At 30.2% G+C, this 17165-nt stretch overlaps 1 protein-coding gene across 7 annotated transcripts; it reads right to left on the bottom strand.

The window, feature by feature from the left end:
- Positions 1-321: 321 nt before the first annotated feature.
- On the bottom strand, positions 322-13573 carry LOC100799000 (type IV inositol polyphosphate 5-phosphatase 3). Of its 7 annotated transcripts, none has more exons than XM_006589416.4 (13): positions 13423-13573; positions 13178-13300; positions 6424-6514; positions 6144-6264; positions 5856-5918; positions 5649-5721; positions 5409-5513; positions 4371-5223; positions 3688-3872; positions 2612-2720; positions 1737-1876; positions 805-1001; positions 322-612 (listed from the first exon to the last, which is right to left on the bottom strand). In XM_006589416.4, exons 3-13 carry the CDS (start codon positions 6451-6453, stop codon positions 593-595), a joined length of 1896 nt encoding a protein of 631 aa, XP_006589479.1. In that variant the 5' UTR covers positions 6454-6514; positions 13178-13300; positions 13423-13573; the 3' UTR covers positions 322-592. The 7 variants fall into 7 exon arrangements, with proteins under 7 accessions (XP_006589479.1, XP_006589480.1, XP_040861825.1 ...); XM_006589417.4 differs by having other exon boundaries at positions 13415-13560; XM_041005891.1 differs by having other exon boundaries at positions 13178-13289; positions 13423-13519.
- Between the last annotated feature and the right edge of the window lie 3592 nt (positions 13574-17165).

Genomic DNA, 17165 nt, shown 5'->3' with positions numbered 1-17165 from the left:
GCATGGTTTGGTCATTCCTTGTGGACAAACTATTACTTGTGTTTAATAAGTTTGGTTTGCATCATAAAAAAATGTGTGCATTCTATAAATAGTCATACTACTACAAGGCAACAAACAGATGATGAATATTTACAGGAATTTTTTTAAGATAATAAAGAAGAAACAAATGTAAAAGCTGAAAAATCCATATTTCAGACCAACCATTGGTCTCTTGGACATATTTGCCTTCTATTAACTTTTATAAGCATGGACAAAGCTTCCCACTAAAGGTCTTACATACAATGCAAATTACACTGCAGCAATACATAAATACACACGATATCCAAATCTTTTTTTAATTAATATAATGGCTGTAATGAGGTTTAAACTTAAAAACTTTATGCAACCTAATCCAAACTCTCACGGCTAGTAATGAGTTGGATATATCCAATTTATCGACAAGCTTTACATCTTATTCATCACATACTATACAAAAATCATACAACTATTTCCTCTAAAAGATTATGTAAAAATAAAATTATAATGAAAATGAAAATTCCAAGATGAAGTTGCAATAGCTATAATTATTGTTCCTTCAAATACTATAAATACTTCAGAATTCATACAGTGTCCCTGCACCAGAAAATAGAGATTATGAAAATATGTCAGGAGTATTAGATGTTCAATATATTCAGGTTAATAGACAAGAAGCCTAGACAAAAAATAGTAGTTGTAATCCCATAGTACATTAAAATTTCAGTCAAGCAAGATATACTAATTTATGTAAAGCAACTTGTCCAGATTATTTGGCTAAATTAAAGCTACCTAAAGTTGCCATGACTTCTTCATTTTCAATCTCTGCATCAGTAAAAGTCAGGGCTTTCTGCAACTTCCTTGGAGAAAACACCTCAACCTCAGCCATGTATGTGGCAGTCACTGGTCTGTGGTCTGAAAACCTGAGTTCAGTCCTTCCATATCTTAGTAATCTCATTCCCATGCCATAGGAGAGAATACGATCGCACCTGAAAGGTAATTGCAAATTTTATAAAGAAAAATCATTTATAAAAGAAGGATTTTGCCAAAAAGTGTGGTAAAGATATTGGTTAAGGAATCAATATATAAAAAGTTTTTATTGCCAAGTTGTATTGAAATCATGTAGGAGTGCATAGCTACATTTTCTAGTAAAAACTTTCAACTTTTGATTCCTTAAATAGTACCCTTAAGACTTTAGTTAACATTTTCTTACTTAAAAAACCATGTGTTAAATGACTTTTGTGTTTTCAATATAATAAATCCTTTCATTTCTAATAAAAAATTTCACCTATGATTCCTTATCCTTAGCATTTGCCTATTAAAAAGGACAATGTTAAGGAATCAAAAGTGGAAAGTTTATTTATTTAAGTGTACTCTCCTGTGATTTTCAATGCAACCCCAACATAATCTTTGATAAAAAAAAAAATATATTTATTAATTTCTTAACCAATATCCTTAGAAAAAAATCATGTACTAGTCACAAACACCTCTGGTTCTCACACCATTAAAATTCTTGATATTTTGGGGTGTGTATTCAAGACATAAAGTATAATCACACAACACAAGGACACAGAATTATTAATACTTGATTTTCCTCAGAAAAAAAATCAGTTTAGAAATATGAGAAAGCAATGATAGTTCACTTAGATAATAGAAAATAAATATATAAACCCAGACTAGCAAATGTTGAAGCAGAATCTGAGTTCAAACAAACTCAAGCATACCATGAAGGTGTGCGCCTCCCAACCTTTGGGTCCTCTCCATAGTATTTATCTGAATTATTCTCATACTTATACGTTGGTGGAAAATTTAACTTGCCTTCTGACCATCCACCAAACACACCTTTCTCGAGCTCTTTTGAAAGCTGTCATAATAAGATATCAATAAGCTAAACAGCCACTACTTAGTTCTTTTTTTCCATGCTGGTACGTTCAACATTTTTTAATCCATAAATGGTACCAAAAATATTAAAAAAAAAAAATAAAGGCATCGACTTTAGAGCTATTTATCTACCTTGGTCCTATTAGGAAGCGTTAAGAATGCTATAAATAATAGTTCCACTATCAAATTTTGGTTACTAACAGACAAATGTTCTCTTTAAGGCAAAGGATGTTATTGTTAAGTTAACACTTGAAAAGAGATGATTTAAAATTAAGACCAAAGTTTAAAACTAAAAAGACAAGTACAAGTACGACAAGTACAAATTCAGATCCTCAAATTTGAAAGAAAAAAAAAATTATTACAAAACTACAGTTACCACATGTATCACGGAAAAATTGTCAAACAAAACAGTAGGATAAAATCACCAACATAACTATCGAGAAAATTTTATAAAAATCTGGTAACAAATATTTTAAACAGTAGTTTGAAAATAAAAATAATATAGATTTTTTGGAAAACTTGTCATACATTCTTTATTTCATCCTCTTCTATCAATACAATTCCTTGCTTTTGAAAAAGACAACTAGATTTGCCACTATGATAAACTGAAATCAAATTCTTCACCAACTTGTGTGGCTATTTTGTTTTGGACCATATAATTGTTATGCAGGGGCCGATTCTTATGTAGTACACATCTTAAGAGTATCTATACAATTACCTGGTCTTTCTCAATCAATTTGGACCATTGTTTTTTTGAGATAAAATCTCTTGTTTTCTCATATGACAAGTTGATACGATAATTCAGATCACCCAACCAAATTATTCTCCTGCAAATAAATTGGAACTGATTAAGTGATTATTATAGTTCTTTTAGACAGAACTTGTAAATACAGAGTTAAAGCAACCAGCCAACCAGACATAAAAGGAATTATCATCATGAAAGCAATCGCACCGAAAAGTTTGATAAAATCATCCTTTTGACAATCCATTGACTAAACACCAAAAAGAAAAATAACTTCTCAGCCAAATAAATGAACAATTACCATCTTATGCAAAATACCCTAGTGTCAAAACTTTTCCCTTGTATATGCAAAGAGACTGTTTTCAGATTCGAGTCCATGACCAGCCAGTCACCATGGCTTGCCCTCAATTTCCATCTATGCAAAAACTAGACAAAATAGAATATTCAAAAGACCAAACTAACATATGCAAACCCAATAGGGCTAGCTTAGTGACAAAGGGTTTGAGTAGTTCACATAAGTTCTAGGTTCGAACCTCGTTGCCATTGTAACAAAAAAAAAACACTACTAAATGCCGGATGAATTTGTAATTTTTTAAGTACCTTCATTTAAATAGAAATTTCTCGCTTACATAAATAAGACAATAAGATCAAATCAAAGCAAAGCTGCAAGAATTTAAGTCCGGAAGTAAACTGTTTTTCATCAAATATAAATTATATCAAAACCATTTCGTAACCAGGCACTTGCCTAGGCTGTAGACTAGTGCCTTAGAGGATTATCCGCCTTGTCCCTCAGAAGAAACATTTTTTGGCTACTTACACTGCCTGTTTTTCCAATGGATATCAATTCACAAAGTTCAATTATAGTCAGGCTTACTAAACTACCACTTCTCACAAAGAAACGTTTCTTTTTAATGCAGAGAATGGATATGCAAAATATACACACAGAATAAATTTATTGGCACCATTTTTTTATTGACACTTATAATCAATAAGCAATGTACCATTTGCTTAGAACATTTTAGTTTATCTTTGTATGTAAAACATGCACTCACTCATGATCAAGGATGTTTCTGGGAACTCCAATATCCGCAAGAGAATAAAAATGAGTTCGTTGATGTATTTCACGCACATCAGCATTTCTTTTATGTTCATCTCCCTCCTTTTCACCTGCCGTAAGATGGGTACATATGAAACAAAAGAGTGTCTGGTATATAGACATGCTGATAGATATTGATCCCTGAAAAAAAAAAGAGTTTCTCATTATCTCTGATAAGTACATTAACATTGATCAGATGTCAAGATCACCCAATAACAATAAAATCACCTTGAACAAAATGAAGACCAATATAATCATCACAAGAAGTTATGTTAAAAGTTAAAATTAACTGGTGGATTAACTTCTTTTTTCTAATACTAATGCTCCTAGCTTAGTGTTATCATTGAATGAGATAATCAGTACTGAAAGTGTCATCATTGCATGGTGAGCAAACCATATATCAATACTATACAAAATATTAGTTTGTGTGGCACCACCAAACAAACCAACTGTATTCCAAGTCCACAATAGATAGCAGAAAATAAATAAGAACCTATTTGATAAGCGAGTAATGCAGAAAACTATATATAACAAAAGGAAAAAGATTATGTTAATGATAATGTACTGAGTAGGGAGCAAATGCTACAAACTCAAGCAGTAAAGAAAAAAAATGAATATTCTAAAGAAAAGGATAAAGACCTTGTTACCAATATAGCCCATAACACCAACCCCAACAGTTGACACCTTCAAATTCTGAATATGTTTACGCAAGCTACGACGAACCCATATGGTGATGAAAATCCCAACCATCTGTTTGCTCACTATCCTTACATATGATGATCTTCTTTTCCGCTTCATTAAAGCTTCAAGGTCAATTTCAGCAAGCAAACCTATGTCATCTATGGTTTTTTTGAAGGTCTGACATGTTCTGAAAGACTTTGATGCTGAAAAGGATCTGACAGATTTAAAAGAAGTTGGTCTATCCAATGGTCCCTGAGATAGCAGATGTAGTGGTGGCTCTGGCCAGCTCAATCCAATCCTATCAGAACTACTAATCATTCTGGATAGCTTACTGGCCTGTTGAGAAGATGATGTTTCTGTTTTTTTGGGCAAATTTTCGTCACGGAAACAATTCAGCCTACTCAACCTCTTTCCATCAGAAAACTGTCTCTTTAAATCATTGCCTATTGGTTCTTCTGTGTTGGCAATATCAGCAGCATCTGAAGCCTGAAAATTAGTATTCGAGGCTTCTTCATATGTGGTTGGTTTATCTGCACCTCCATCATAAACATTGTGTTCTTCATCCAACGGATGGACTTCCTCACCAATATCACCATCACTTTCAAGTAATATTTCTTCTTCTATGTCTGGCGCATCATCTGATGGCTTAAATTTTGATGGTGATGGGGGATCGCTGAAGGATTTCATCTTTGGTGCTTTTGGTCTAACTCTATTCAGTGTATCTCGAATAATGTTTTCCCATTTCGGTACCGGCCGAGTGTCTTCAGCACCAAAAATGTTACCAGGATTTAATGGTACAATCTCCTGAAGACTGCAGCATTGTAATACTATGTTCTAGTCAAACAAGGGGACAAATATCCAAATGCATGAAGAGAAAACTGATTATATAAAGAAAATATATTAAAAGCAACAGCAAAATGACATTGTATTTAGGTGTATATTCAAAATAGTTAGAAACAGAAAATAAAATAAACTTTTGATAAGGGAACAACTTACCCAAGAACATAGATATCAGCTGGCTCGTTAATGCCTAACCAATCATCAATATCTAGGTCATCAGATGGAAGCTTTCCTCCAACATTCCATGTTCCAACACAAACTCTAAGACAAATATTCACCAGAATCCAGATATGAGAGGCTTGAGCAATACCATCAAATGAACTATGCTTTATACTCTTTCAAATCATCACAATTAGAGTCTTCTCTTGCTAAATAATCACAAGAGTAGTGCCTCACCTTAGTTCCTTTTTGTTTATATACTGAGACCTAGAAGTTAATGACTTTTGCCTCCTTAACCTTGGAAGAAATTCTGCAGTTCATTAGAAATTGAGAGGGTGTGATAAAGACAATTAAGAAGAGTAACATACTAATCTTTGCGATTCTCAGATTAGAAAAAAATTCAGAAACTATAATTTCGTATATGAGAAGGAAAAAAATAATGACCATTTGACTCAATTGGAGCTTGTTCCTCTCTGCTGTCCCCAAACCGTGTCCGTTTTCCCAACTCTGCATATTCAAATTGAGACAGATCACAGAAACCAAACTGAAAAGGAGTTGTAGAGTCTCAATTCTAAATTTTCATATCATTTTTGGCACTAACCATAATGCTCAATTTCCATATTCTAATAAAATTCAACAACATGCTGGGATCAATTTTTCCAATCTTCAAATGAACACACACAAACACACTCATAACAATAGAAATTTAGAAACATCATTGTAAACACTCACCTTCATTATCTGAGTCACTTTCAGGGTCATCCTCATTATCATCATCAGGGTCAGCGGTGTAATCAGGCTCGTTACTAGCCATGTTAAGCCATTTGCGCATAACCACTCTTGCCCAAAAGAGCTGCATGCAACACCAAACCAAAAAAGCACATCCAACTCTAAGCCCAAGTCCTTTTCACTGTGCCTCAGTTTCAAAAGATCAACAAACCCAAAACACCAACTCTCACAGGCATGCAGAAAGAAGCCATGCACAAGCTCATGGTAGAGAGAGAAACAGTACCTGTTGGTTGTTTGCTGACCCTTGCTTCATCACTGTTCAAAATGACTATAATTGGACAAAGCAGAAGACAGTAGCAGAACTGAAGTAGTGCCTAGAAAAAAGATAAAGAACAGTGTGAGAGGGAACAAAAGCACATCCAAACAGTTGTCAACGTTGTCAAATTGTTATGAAGTGGAAACAATGGGTACTTGAACTTGAAGCAGCAAAACTGGGCTTTTCTTATGATACTTTTTTCTTTGGCTATTAACTATGGTCTATAGTAGTAATAACGGGGCATTTTGATAATTTGTTGGTTTCACATAGAATTCTTCGCATAGTATTTTCAAAATATGATTATTCACACCATTAGATCCAGTTCAGTGGAAAAGACATCATTCGATCGTTATCAAATGGCTTATATTAATCTATATCTTAATATCTTATATTCATACAAATGTAAATTAAGGATATTTCAATTGGACTGCAACGTAACGTGACCAAAGATGGCTAGAGTGGGTCCGTGCCTAAAATCACGGGCCATGACCAAGTTTCCAGTTGGAGGTTGAGCTAATAAATTAGAATAATCGTACTCGCACATGTCAACAGTTCCCAACTGTTAAACACGTGGCATACCATGGGGAGAAATCTTCAAATTTCTTAAAAGCGCTTATGAAAAAACAATATACATGACAAGCCAATTAAGTTATTAAATTAGGTGCCAGACATTAAATTTTATTAATCATTCCATAGTAGTACAAAATTAACAAATTAAACTTGAATTCTTATTTTATTGAAAAAATACTTAAGTTTCCTCCGGTGAGACTTGATTGAAAAGTTTTAAATATGATTTATACATGATCTTCAAGTGAAGTCAATAATTTTTTTTTTTTAAAAAAAAAGACAGACAGACAGAAAAACTAATGTTTATGAGAGTATATCAAACTCCCAATACCTTGATTGGAACTAATTTAATTCTTATTTTATTGACTAATTAAACTTGAATTCTTATTTTAGTGAAAAAATATTTAAGTTTCTTGCGGTGAGATTAAGAAGTTTTAAATATATATTGCTCTAAGGTGACCCTCAAGTGAAGTCAAGGAAGATTTTTTTTTTTTTTAAAAAAAAAGAAGATTAATGTTTTTGAGGGTGGATCAAACTCCTAATACCTTGATTGGCACTAATCACCACCCTTGATCCACAGGATCTCAGGTAGTATTGACACTTATTGATTTAGTTAAATTAAGTTACTGTAATAGAGCACCTCCTTGCCTAAAACTAGATTAATTTCTTCTGCGCACTCATGACTCAACATATATGGATTAATCAGTAGACCGCGTGAAAAGCAACAACCCAATTAATGGGTCAGTCTATGGTATAAGGGAAAATTAGTGTTGCATTCTTTTACAACCTAATTGGTTGAACAATCAACTAATGAAATGACAAAAAAGAGAACTCATCATGAGATGAAATGAACCTACGACTAGAAGAAATAATTGAATCACATCACATTTATCACGTGTAACAAAACAACCAACCACCAGTTGGGGGAAAAGAAGATTGTGGAATGTCTCAGAAATGATTGAGTTATTATTATATATTAAACCTCGAAGAAAAAGTAAACCAGAAAAGCGACTAAAATGAAAAGGAAAAAAAAACGATTTTTTTTGTTTTTCAAGTTTGGGATGAGTGGAAGTGTATAAAATAAGAATCACGCTGCAATGCCCATTTTTTCAAAGAGAAGTGATGAGGTTGTGTGAAAAAATAACATTCGCATAAACATCCATTCATTAATTCTCTTTAATTATCATTTGTGTTTACAAATGGGCATGATTATCATTTTGATCAATAGCCATATTATATGCATAATTTCGTATATAACTAGTTTGGTACCTCATTAATAGTGTTTATGAATGCATCTAAATTATACAAGAGACACTGACAAGATTACAACTCCGGGTATAATCGTAACCCTCAACTTTATGTAATAACTTTCTTCGTTAATAGTACAATTATTTATATACACAGCGCATCATAGTTTGGTTTGAGTAAATATATGGACACCGACGAGTTTTCTTGTGTGTGTGATTATATTGGCTTATAAGGTAAGAGATATAAAGAAAATCTCACATTCCATGTTTTGAACAATAAGGACCTCAAACTACAGGACCGACAAGTTATGGTTTGAAGATCAGAAAATTTTAACATCAATTTAGTTTTATTTTTTTAAAAAAATTCCTGTTTTAAGTATTTGGTAATAGTTCTCATTTTCAATTTTATAGGATTGTGAAAACATGCATGTTTACTTTGAGAATTTATTTTATTTTTTAAGAATTCAAAATATTGAATGAACTTATTTTTCTTAACCTGCTAGTAAATGAATAAAGTCATCTTGATCCCAAATTAGACAAAACATTTTTTTTATTTAAGTCCTCTAAAAAATATATATTTCCTTAATTTAAAGTATATAAAACTTATAAAGTATTTTTTTGTTTATAATTATACATTGAATTCTTATATATTGACAATATTAAATATGTTTTTTTCTTTCGTATATTATATATTTCTTCACTTTAAAGGAAACAAATTCTTTTTATTAAATTTCACTTTTGTAATTTTTTTTATCAAGTACTTTGAGCATAATTGTTATGAAATATTTAATACACGTTCTAAAATATTTAATTATTTTGAAAATATTAAATTATTTTTCATTAATTTTTTTAATAAATATTATTTTTTATTCCTAGTGTTTTAATTAAGACCCTGATTAGTATTTTTTTCATCATTGATACACTAATTATATGAAAAAGATTTTATTTACAATAGTACTATAACAGTATAACTTATAAAATTCATGGTGTCGCAAATTAAGACGCAATGACTTACCTATGTTTGGATTCTTGAAAATAAAAGGGAAAGCAATAGAAAAGAGAAAATAGGATAAAAATAGTAATTTAAATTTATTTAAATAAAATTTTAATTATTATAAAGTATTTTTGTACAATTTATTTATTTCTGCTTTCAATCATCAAAATAAAAGAAAAAATCTTATTTCTATTTATTTAAATGACATTTTTTTATTACTATCCTTCCCATTTTCTTTCTTTTTAAAGTAATATGCATAATGTATAATACATAATATGAAGCACACATGACACAACGATGCAAGTCATGAAGAATGAGTGAATCACCGGCAAAGGAAGCGAGTTCCAGACATGAAAACAAGCACGCACATGCATGTCACATTGACTTAGACATGTCCTAATTCCTAAACCCACAATCATATATATTCATATAGCCACGAAGCCATTGATTCCTAAAAAAAATTGGGCAAAAGCCTCCATTTATATACAACAAAACTGAGCAAATCTGGTTTGAGGAAAAAGTGACTGTTTGTCGTGACTTTTTTTTTTAAATAATGATCGTGCCTTTTTCTTTATCGTGAAAGACAAATGCTATTCCTCACATATGTATTTAGTTTTCATAATAATAACAATGATGATGTATGTATAAAACTTTGAGGTTGGTAATTGTGTAATCAAATTTGAAATTTATACTTACACCAAAAAGATTGAAATTTATACATATGCATATGCATGTAATCACATGTGGGATTTTATATCAAAATGATGTAATTTTTTTCCAAAAATTACCAAAATTGGTCGATTCAAAAAAAATTTGAAAATGGATAAATCGTCTATTAAAAGACGATTTCAACATGAAAAAGTTATGTTTTCATAGGTGTTTTTTATTTTTTTAAAATTGTGATGATTAAAAAATTATCACAAATTACTTCTTAACCCTCATAAATAAACATTTGTCTGTTTATGTAGTAAAACAATGTGATAGTTTTAGAAGTAATTTGTGATTATTTTTTAACTGCTACAATTTTATATATAAAAAAACAAACTAAATAAGTAATATTGTCTTTACAGGCACATTTTTTCATGAAATCATCCTTTTATAAAGACAATTTATCCATTTTTGTGATTTTTAAAAAACCTATCCATTTTAATAATTTATGAACAAAAATTATATCATTTTGATACAAAAGCCCCACATACAAGGTAGAGTGTTTGTAAATATCTGTATCTAATATTATTGATAGATTTTGTGGTATCGATCCAAACCCAGTGTCATTATATCATCACAATAATAATAATAATGGTGTCCAAGCCTAGCTAGTAAGTTTTTAAAAAATTTAATTGGACATGTTAAAGCAACTGTAAGACTAATTTTTTAATCAAAATTGACCAACCTTCTCCAAATTAATAACGACACTAACATTCAAATTCCTAAATGTATTAAAATGAGCATAAAAAAGTATGTAATTATCCATAATTACGGGTTAGTACGAACAACTGAACAAGGATAGTTGTCAGCATTATCAAGATGAAGTAACATCACTGATTTGGTCTGCCATGATATTGATAAAGATACAGGCATTATAACGACTGATTTATGCCCACGCAAGAAATTCATAAAGATATACTTTTTTTTGGCTTTGTTATCCTTATGAATTGCTTTTAAAATTGTCATATTTTTTTGGTAATTTTTAAAATTGTCATATTAACTTAGCCTTTGAAAAAAAATATTAACATTATAAATTATACTTTAGGAATATTATGAAATAGTAATTTTATAATTTATAACATCAATTTTATAGTTGTAAAATATAAAAATCGTACTTATAAAATATGACTTACTTTATGTTGATATTTTATTTATAAAATTACACGGATACAATACAATAATTTCAAAAATAAAACATATAGTGGTACGATGAAAAAACCAACTCTCTCTCGCTCTGCTCTCTGGATTACTTTTATTTGAAACCGTATGCAAGCTTTAATTAGGCTTGGTCTGCCATGATCACCTTTATCTTTGATAAAAGGAAGATAAGTACTCAAGTATTTAGAAAGAAATTAAGTTAAATTTAAACCCACTTTTCAAGATGACATCAAAACATATTATTTATCATATTATTCATATACTAAGTCTAAAAATATTAAACGTGAGACGATGTATTGAAAAATACCTGATGTAATTAATTGTATGGTGTGCAGGGTGCGATTTGGGAGGAAATTTCCGCCATAATGGTTTTTGAATAGTTGTTTGTTATTTTGATATGAGTGAGTGACTAAAAGTTGATTAATTCATAAGGACGAAGATTCTTGATTTTATAGTTTTCCTTTGTCTTAGATTCGGTCTCTTGGGCTTTGTTACTAGATCAGATATCTTGAGCCTTGCCTTATTGTCCACCACACATACATATATATATCATAATAGTAGTCACTAAGTTGGTATGCTTGGATATAAGTGATACTAACTTAAATTGTAGAGTTTCAAGTTAGTTGGTTAGAGATAGGATAAACATAAAATAAAAATAATGCGATCAACTCTTAATTTATGAATTATTTTTTTTGAATTGAGTTAGACATAAACCATAAGATAATAATTAATATTATAAGAGATACAAGTGTTAAAAAATAATTAATGTTATATATTAAAAAGTTAAAATAATAAGAGTAAATTACACTCATATTCTTTATATTTTTTTTAAATTGCATCCTATATGCTTCTTTTTTTACACCCTATAAAAAATTCCTTAATTGTTTATATCACATTACACTTAGACCTCTTTCTTCCTAAATATAGTTTAATAATTTATGTTTTTTAATGAAAATTTATGTCTAAAATAGTTTCATCTTCTTCCTCTTGACTCCATAAAAAATATAACACAATTTTCAAGCTAAAAATATTTTAACATTCTTATTTTTTGTTTACTCTAATTAGATGTGAACTCATCTTGTTAGTACGTATGCGTTAACATTCTTTTTTTTTTCTTTTTAGTTCAATTTTTTTTGTGTATGTTAGATCGTTTGGTTGCTGGATTTTTGTCGGATATGTTGTCAGTAATGTCTATTGATTGAATATGGTTAATTAAGAGTTGCATCTTCTTCAAGTGTCATCAAAAATGAAGTGAGAGTCAAATATTAAAGGAAAAATTGTAATTGCCTTAAGAAAGATTCATTCATTGAGTCAATTGCTAATTTGTTATTGATTATTCAACAAAGATGTTAGGACAATTTCATCTGGTCATATATTTTAATTAACATTATTTAACAATGTTAACAAAAGAGAGTAAAAGTAATATAAAAAAGAGAAAAATATCATATGCAACTTAAAAAAAAAAAACATAAGATGAGAATGTAATTTACTCAAATAACAATTATTTTGAAATAACTGTTTTTCTTATATACAATATTATAATGGAAGAGAGAGAATAATTTACTTATTTGATTGATGCAAATTGATGACCCGACATTATCGTTTCTCCTTAAATCATTAAAAAAATGAATATCTATTGCATTTATAATTTTAAAAAAATTTCAAAAATAAAGGAAAATCATAAGATCTTCCCCAGGAGAAAAATTAGATTAAAATAAATTATCTAATCTACTGGGATCAACTTAATAACGGGATTAGGATTGCTTGTATAAAATCTTAAATTCAAATCATACTACCGTAGTTCTAAACCAAAATTTAAAATCATCTTTAGTGTATATATGGGGATCGAGCTATACCCTGGTATTTTTCATGATGAATCATGTTCAAAGAACCAAAGTCATATTCATTAATTGCTATACCGACAGTTAACTCGTATATAAAGCAAAAATGTTCAGATTATAGAGGTGTAAAATAATTAATAGAGAAAAACGAGAAGAATATTAGTATTGATCAAGAAGAAAAAGGAGAAAATTAATTAATATCGTACCTCTGAATATGAGATTAATTAGCAGCTAGAACGGCAGTGTACTTTCGTTTTGTGATGGAAACCCTGGCATGCAGTGTACTTAATATGCTTCTTCTCTAGACTTCTGCTGTTGCTACACCGTCACTTTCAGGGAAAAGGAGAAAACGAAAAGGGTTACATATATATTGTTGGTTAAGCTAAGATAAGGTGTACTTTTACGTTTTGCTTAAGCTTAATTGAAGAAAATTGCATTGCTACCTATGTACCATATAGTATATGCAGAAAAATGACACTCATGTCGGTCCACTGCTGCTTTTAATTCTTTCCCTCTTCCTTATGTTTCTGTATGTTAGAAGAAAATGTTTCCCTCAATTATTGACTAATGTATACTTATAACGAAGTGGGGAAAGGGTGGAGCATTTCTTTCTTAATTTCTACATCTTGTCTGACCCAACACTGATGGTACACGTGGCCTTGCTTTAATTTCTGTCATACTCATACCCGCGATATGTATGTATGTAAAAAATAATAATTAAGAAAAAACATTATATGTGGTAGCTATACTAGGTGTTGTATGTGGTTCTTCTAAAGAAAAAGGAGGTGTATGTGGTTCTTTCACTAGATCTACAGGTGAAGGTAGAAGATTCAAGAGAGACAGAAAATTTCAACATGCAGGTACAAGCTTAATTTTCGCGTGAAATTTTCGTCTTTTTTTTTTGCTATAGTTGGATGGACAAATGATAGTTTGATGCATCATCATAGTCGCTCTTTTCGGATAGTTATTGTCGGCTAACCCTATCGTTTTTATCGTAACATGACAATTGGCCAACGTGTAATGATAAAATAAAAAGATCAGCATATATGCATGCACCTTCCTTACTGGTGAGTGTGAAATTAATGGCCATGGATTGATGAGATGGGTTTTTTCTATCGATTTCTGTTTGATTGGAAATTTTGTTACAGTTAGTTTCTTGAACAAGAAACCGATTTGATAAAAACAAATTTGTTAAATTAAGAACAAGATTAATTAGGTTAATTCAACTTATTATCGTTGCGGTATTTGGCTTAACATTTACGTAAGAAAACTCGCATCAAAATGAAATAATGTAAAAGCAAGTATTTTATGCTTCAATTTATGTGCATCAGCCACGACTAACCAGGAACCAAACACATGGATAATATGTCAACTTTAACATTGTGTGTAATTAAATCTAGAATAAAAGAAATGTAAAACTTAAATTAAAGTATACTTTATAATATTGTTTTAAAATATCCCGTTGTATATAAAAAGAGTTTTATAATCATATATACTGACAATTTAAGTTGGTAAAACATTATTTTTTATTAATATTGTACAAAATTATTTTTCTCTTTTTTTCTTATTTTTCACACAGTCAATGCGACTATGGAAGTAACATTTTTATTTCTGAGATAATTATAAATATTTTTTTCCTCGATCTCTCCGACATAATAGCCTATTATAAACAGCTAATTTTACTGCATTTTGCATTCAATTTACGATGTTTAGTCTTATCACTTTGTGTTTGACTATTATTTACTCAATTATACTCCCCAGAAACTTTGTCCGGATATCTCACATAGTATACATATATCCTATTATCTTATAGTAGTATATCTCACATATGATGGATGACAGCAACAGGCAAGGAAACGTACGCAGACAGCAACCGATGTAATATTTTCAACAAATGTTAATTGCTAGAATGATGACTTGACAAGCTTTATACAATTAATTAAGATCAATGGCCAATATACAATTAATTAATTACATATATACTTATATAGTGGGAGAATAGTGTCTATCAGAGTTTTAATTTTTTGTACTGTTTTAATTACAAAGACTTCATTTATTTTTTTTTAAAAAAAAGTTGATTCATGGATTATTTTAAAATTCAAAAGTAAATGATTTCCACTCATAATACCAAGGAATAATAGTAAATGAAGGAAATATTTATTCTCTATTTCTATAATTAACTTTAGAAAAAATTTATTAATTAAACTAGCTATACCTGTTATTATTGTTTTGACCCCCTTTTTTTGATAGACTAGTTTCTTTTTTGTGTGTCAGCAAAATCAAAGATATATTAAGCAAGGTACCAGAGATGTACCAAGATAGAATACAAGTTTAAGTCCATCCCTGGTTACTCTATATTTATCACATATAATAAATATAAATTAATCAATTTTTTTTGGTGGCATATAAATTAATCAAGATGCCAAAAACAAAAGGCATATAACGTATCCATCCACCCTTTTTAAATGGTATAGTAAATTAAGTCAAAGTGATAACCCAATTATCAAAATTCAGAACCCATCAATCGAGGGTTAAATAAACACATCAAGAACCTATCAATAGTAGACACATGGATGTGAAGCATGAATCATAGCCAAATGTTTGTTAGAGATAATGATACTGGTGAGATAACTAATTCAGGAATAATATAAATAGACCCTATATATATTTTATTTCCTTTCTAACTTATTACTTATGTCTTTTATTTGTGTATTTAAAAAAAAATCGACTTAAATGTCGAAATCCTTGTACACCATTGGATTTTAGCTTGTGAGAAGCCATAAAGATTCCATTCCAATATTCAATTCCAACGAATTGATATTAAACAAATTATTATGATTATTCCCAGACATAACAGCAAAAGTTTGTTTATTTTATTAATTTCCATTGAGGGGAAAAATAAGTTTCCTCGATAACAAGTGTCACCAAGCCCGCATAGCTTTCCTCATTGTCCAAGCTTTACCCCATTTTATTAATGTAACTAACAATTTGTTTGATCGGGGAAAATAAGGGAAAGTTTTGTTTATTACTTTGGATATGATTCCACATTGACATAGGTTTTTAAAATGGTGAATTTATCATATTTCCCTTGCTTAATTTCATTAATTAATCTAGTATATAGTAAACTCATGCCAGGTGCCACATAGAAACCTACTGATTATTTTTTTTAATCATGGAATTCTTAGGCATGACATGTGACAAAGTCAAATATTTGGGTTTTTTTTTTGCCAATCAAGGTTTGTTTGTTCTTGTGACGACAGTGGACAGAAACGGAAGTGTTTTAAATTTTTAATTAAGGGCAAGATTAGCTGACATTGCATTTGCATCTTATTGACTCAGCACTATTTGGATTCAGTGAATAGTGATTTCAAATAAACGTTTACCACAAAACTAGAAGATTTAATATTGAAATTGATATTTTAAATTTGTATTTAAATCTATTACAAGAAATTTACTTATTAACGACTATGTTTTTTGTTAATTTTATGGTCAATTAAGTGGCGGTTTCATGGCCATCGATGAAAGAGTCATCACTAATTTATTTGTATTGATCAAAAGAGATCATATATTCCTTTAAAAAAAATCATACATAATAGTGATAGTTTGATCATTATTTAAGCGGATCTTAAAATATGATTATATATAACCTAAAATAAGAAAATGTGTTGGTCATTACCAAAACAATTTTCAGCTTCCATCTCACTCCCTTTTCTTTAATTCACTTTCTTCTTCAATGCATGTTTCGGTGGGAAAGTAAAGTTATAGTGTTTGGTGCACAAAGATAGGCAACCCGATTGCTGGCCGTTAGATTAATGATCTTTATATTGAACAACTGGATTTGGTCGGTGGCTCGGTGCAATCTTTTGTACCAGTTAATTAGTTTTTAATAGTTGTGGGTTATTTTACTTTTATACCCCTTCTTTATTATTAATTATTTGATTACAAAATGTTCATAGAAATATTATTGTCTTATTTTCCTTTGGTTAAGAATTTGATTTTATTTAATTATGATTTGTTAGGTATTGGTTGGTCGTGGGTGTTGGTGTCATTGTAGGAAGGAAAATAATTTCAGAGAGTATTTGGTGAGGCTCGTGAGGGTGGCTGATGAGGAGGTTGTAAAGGATAATGTCACAGGATTAGGCATTAAGCCGTCGTAGTCAACAAAACAGAGGATCTCTGGCACGGTCAAGGCAG

Source organism: Glycine max, chromosome 10 (genome assembly GCF_000004515.6).
Source record: "Glycine max cultivar Williams 82 chromosome 10, Glycine_max_v4.0, whole genome shotgun sequence".
Taxonomy (NCBI): domain Eukaryota; kingdom Viridiplantae; phylum Streptophyta; class Magnoliopsida; order Fabales; family Fabaceae; genus Glycine; species Glycine max.
Note: the sequence above shows the minus strand (reverse complement) of the source record. Positions and strands in the feature narration are given on the sequence as shown.

What these genes read in the sequence shown, in the direction of transcription:
- LOC100799000 (XM_006589416.4), bottom strand. Translation starts at nt 6,453, where the DNA reads ATGAAGCAAGGGTCAGCAAACAACCAACAG. An exon ending in GCTGATATCTATGTTCTTGG is followed by an intron (nt 5,224 to 5,408) that starts GTAAGTTGTTCC and finishes ACAATGCTGCAG; the next exon opens with TCTTCAGGAGATTGTACCAT. An exon ending in AATTGATTGAGAAAGACCAG is followed by an intron (nt 1,877 to 2,611) that starts GTAATTGTATAG and finishes TTATTATGACAG; the next exon opens with CTTTCAAAAGAGCTCGAGAA.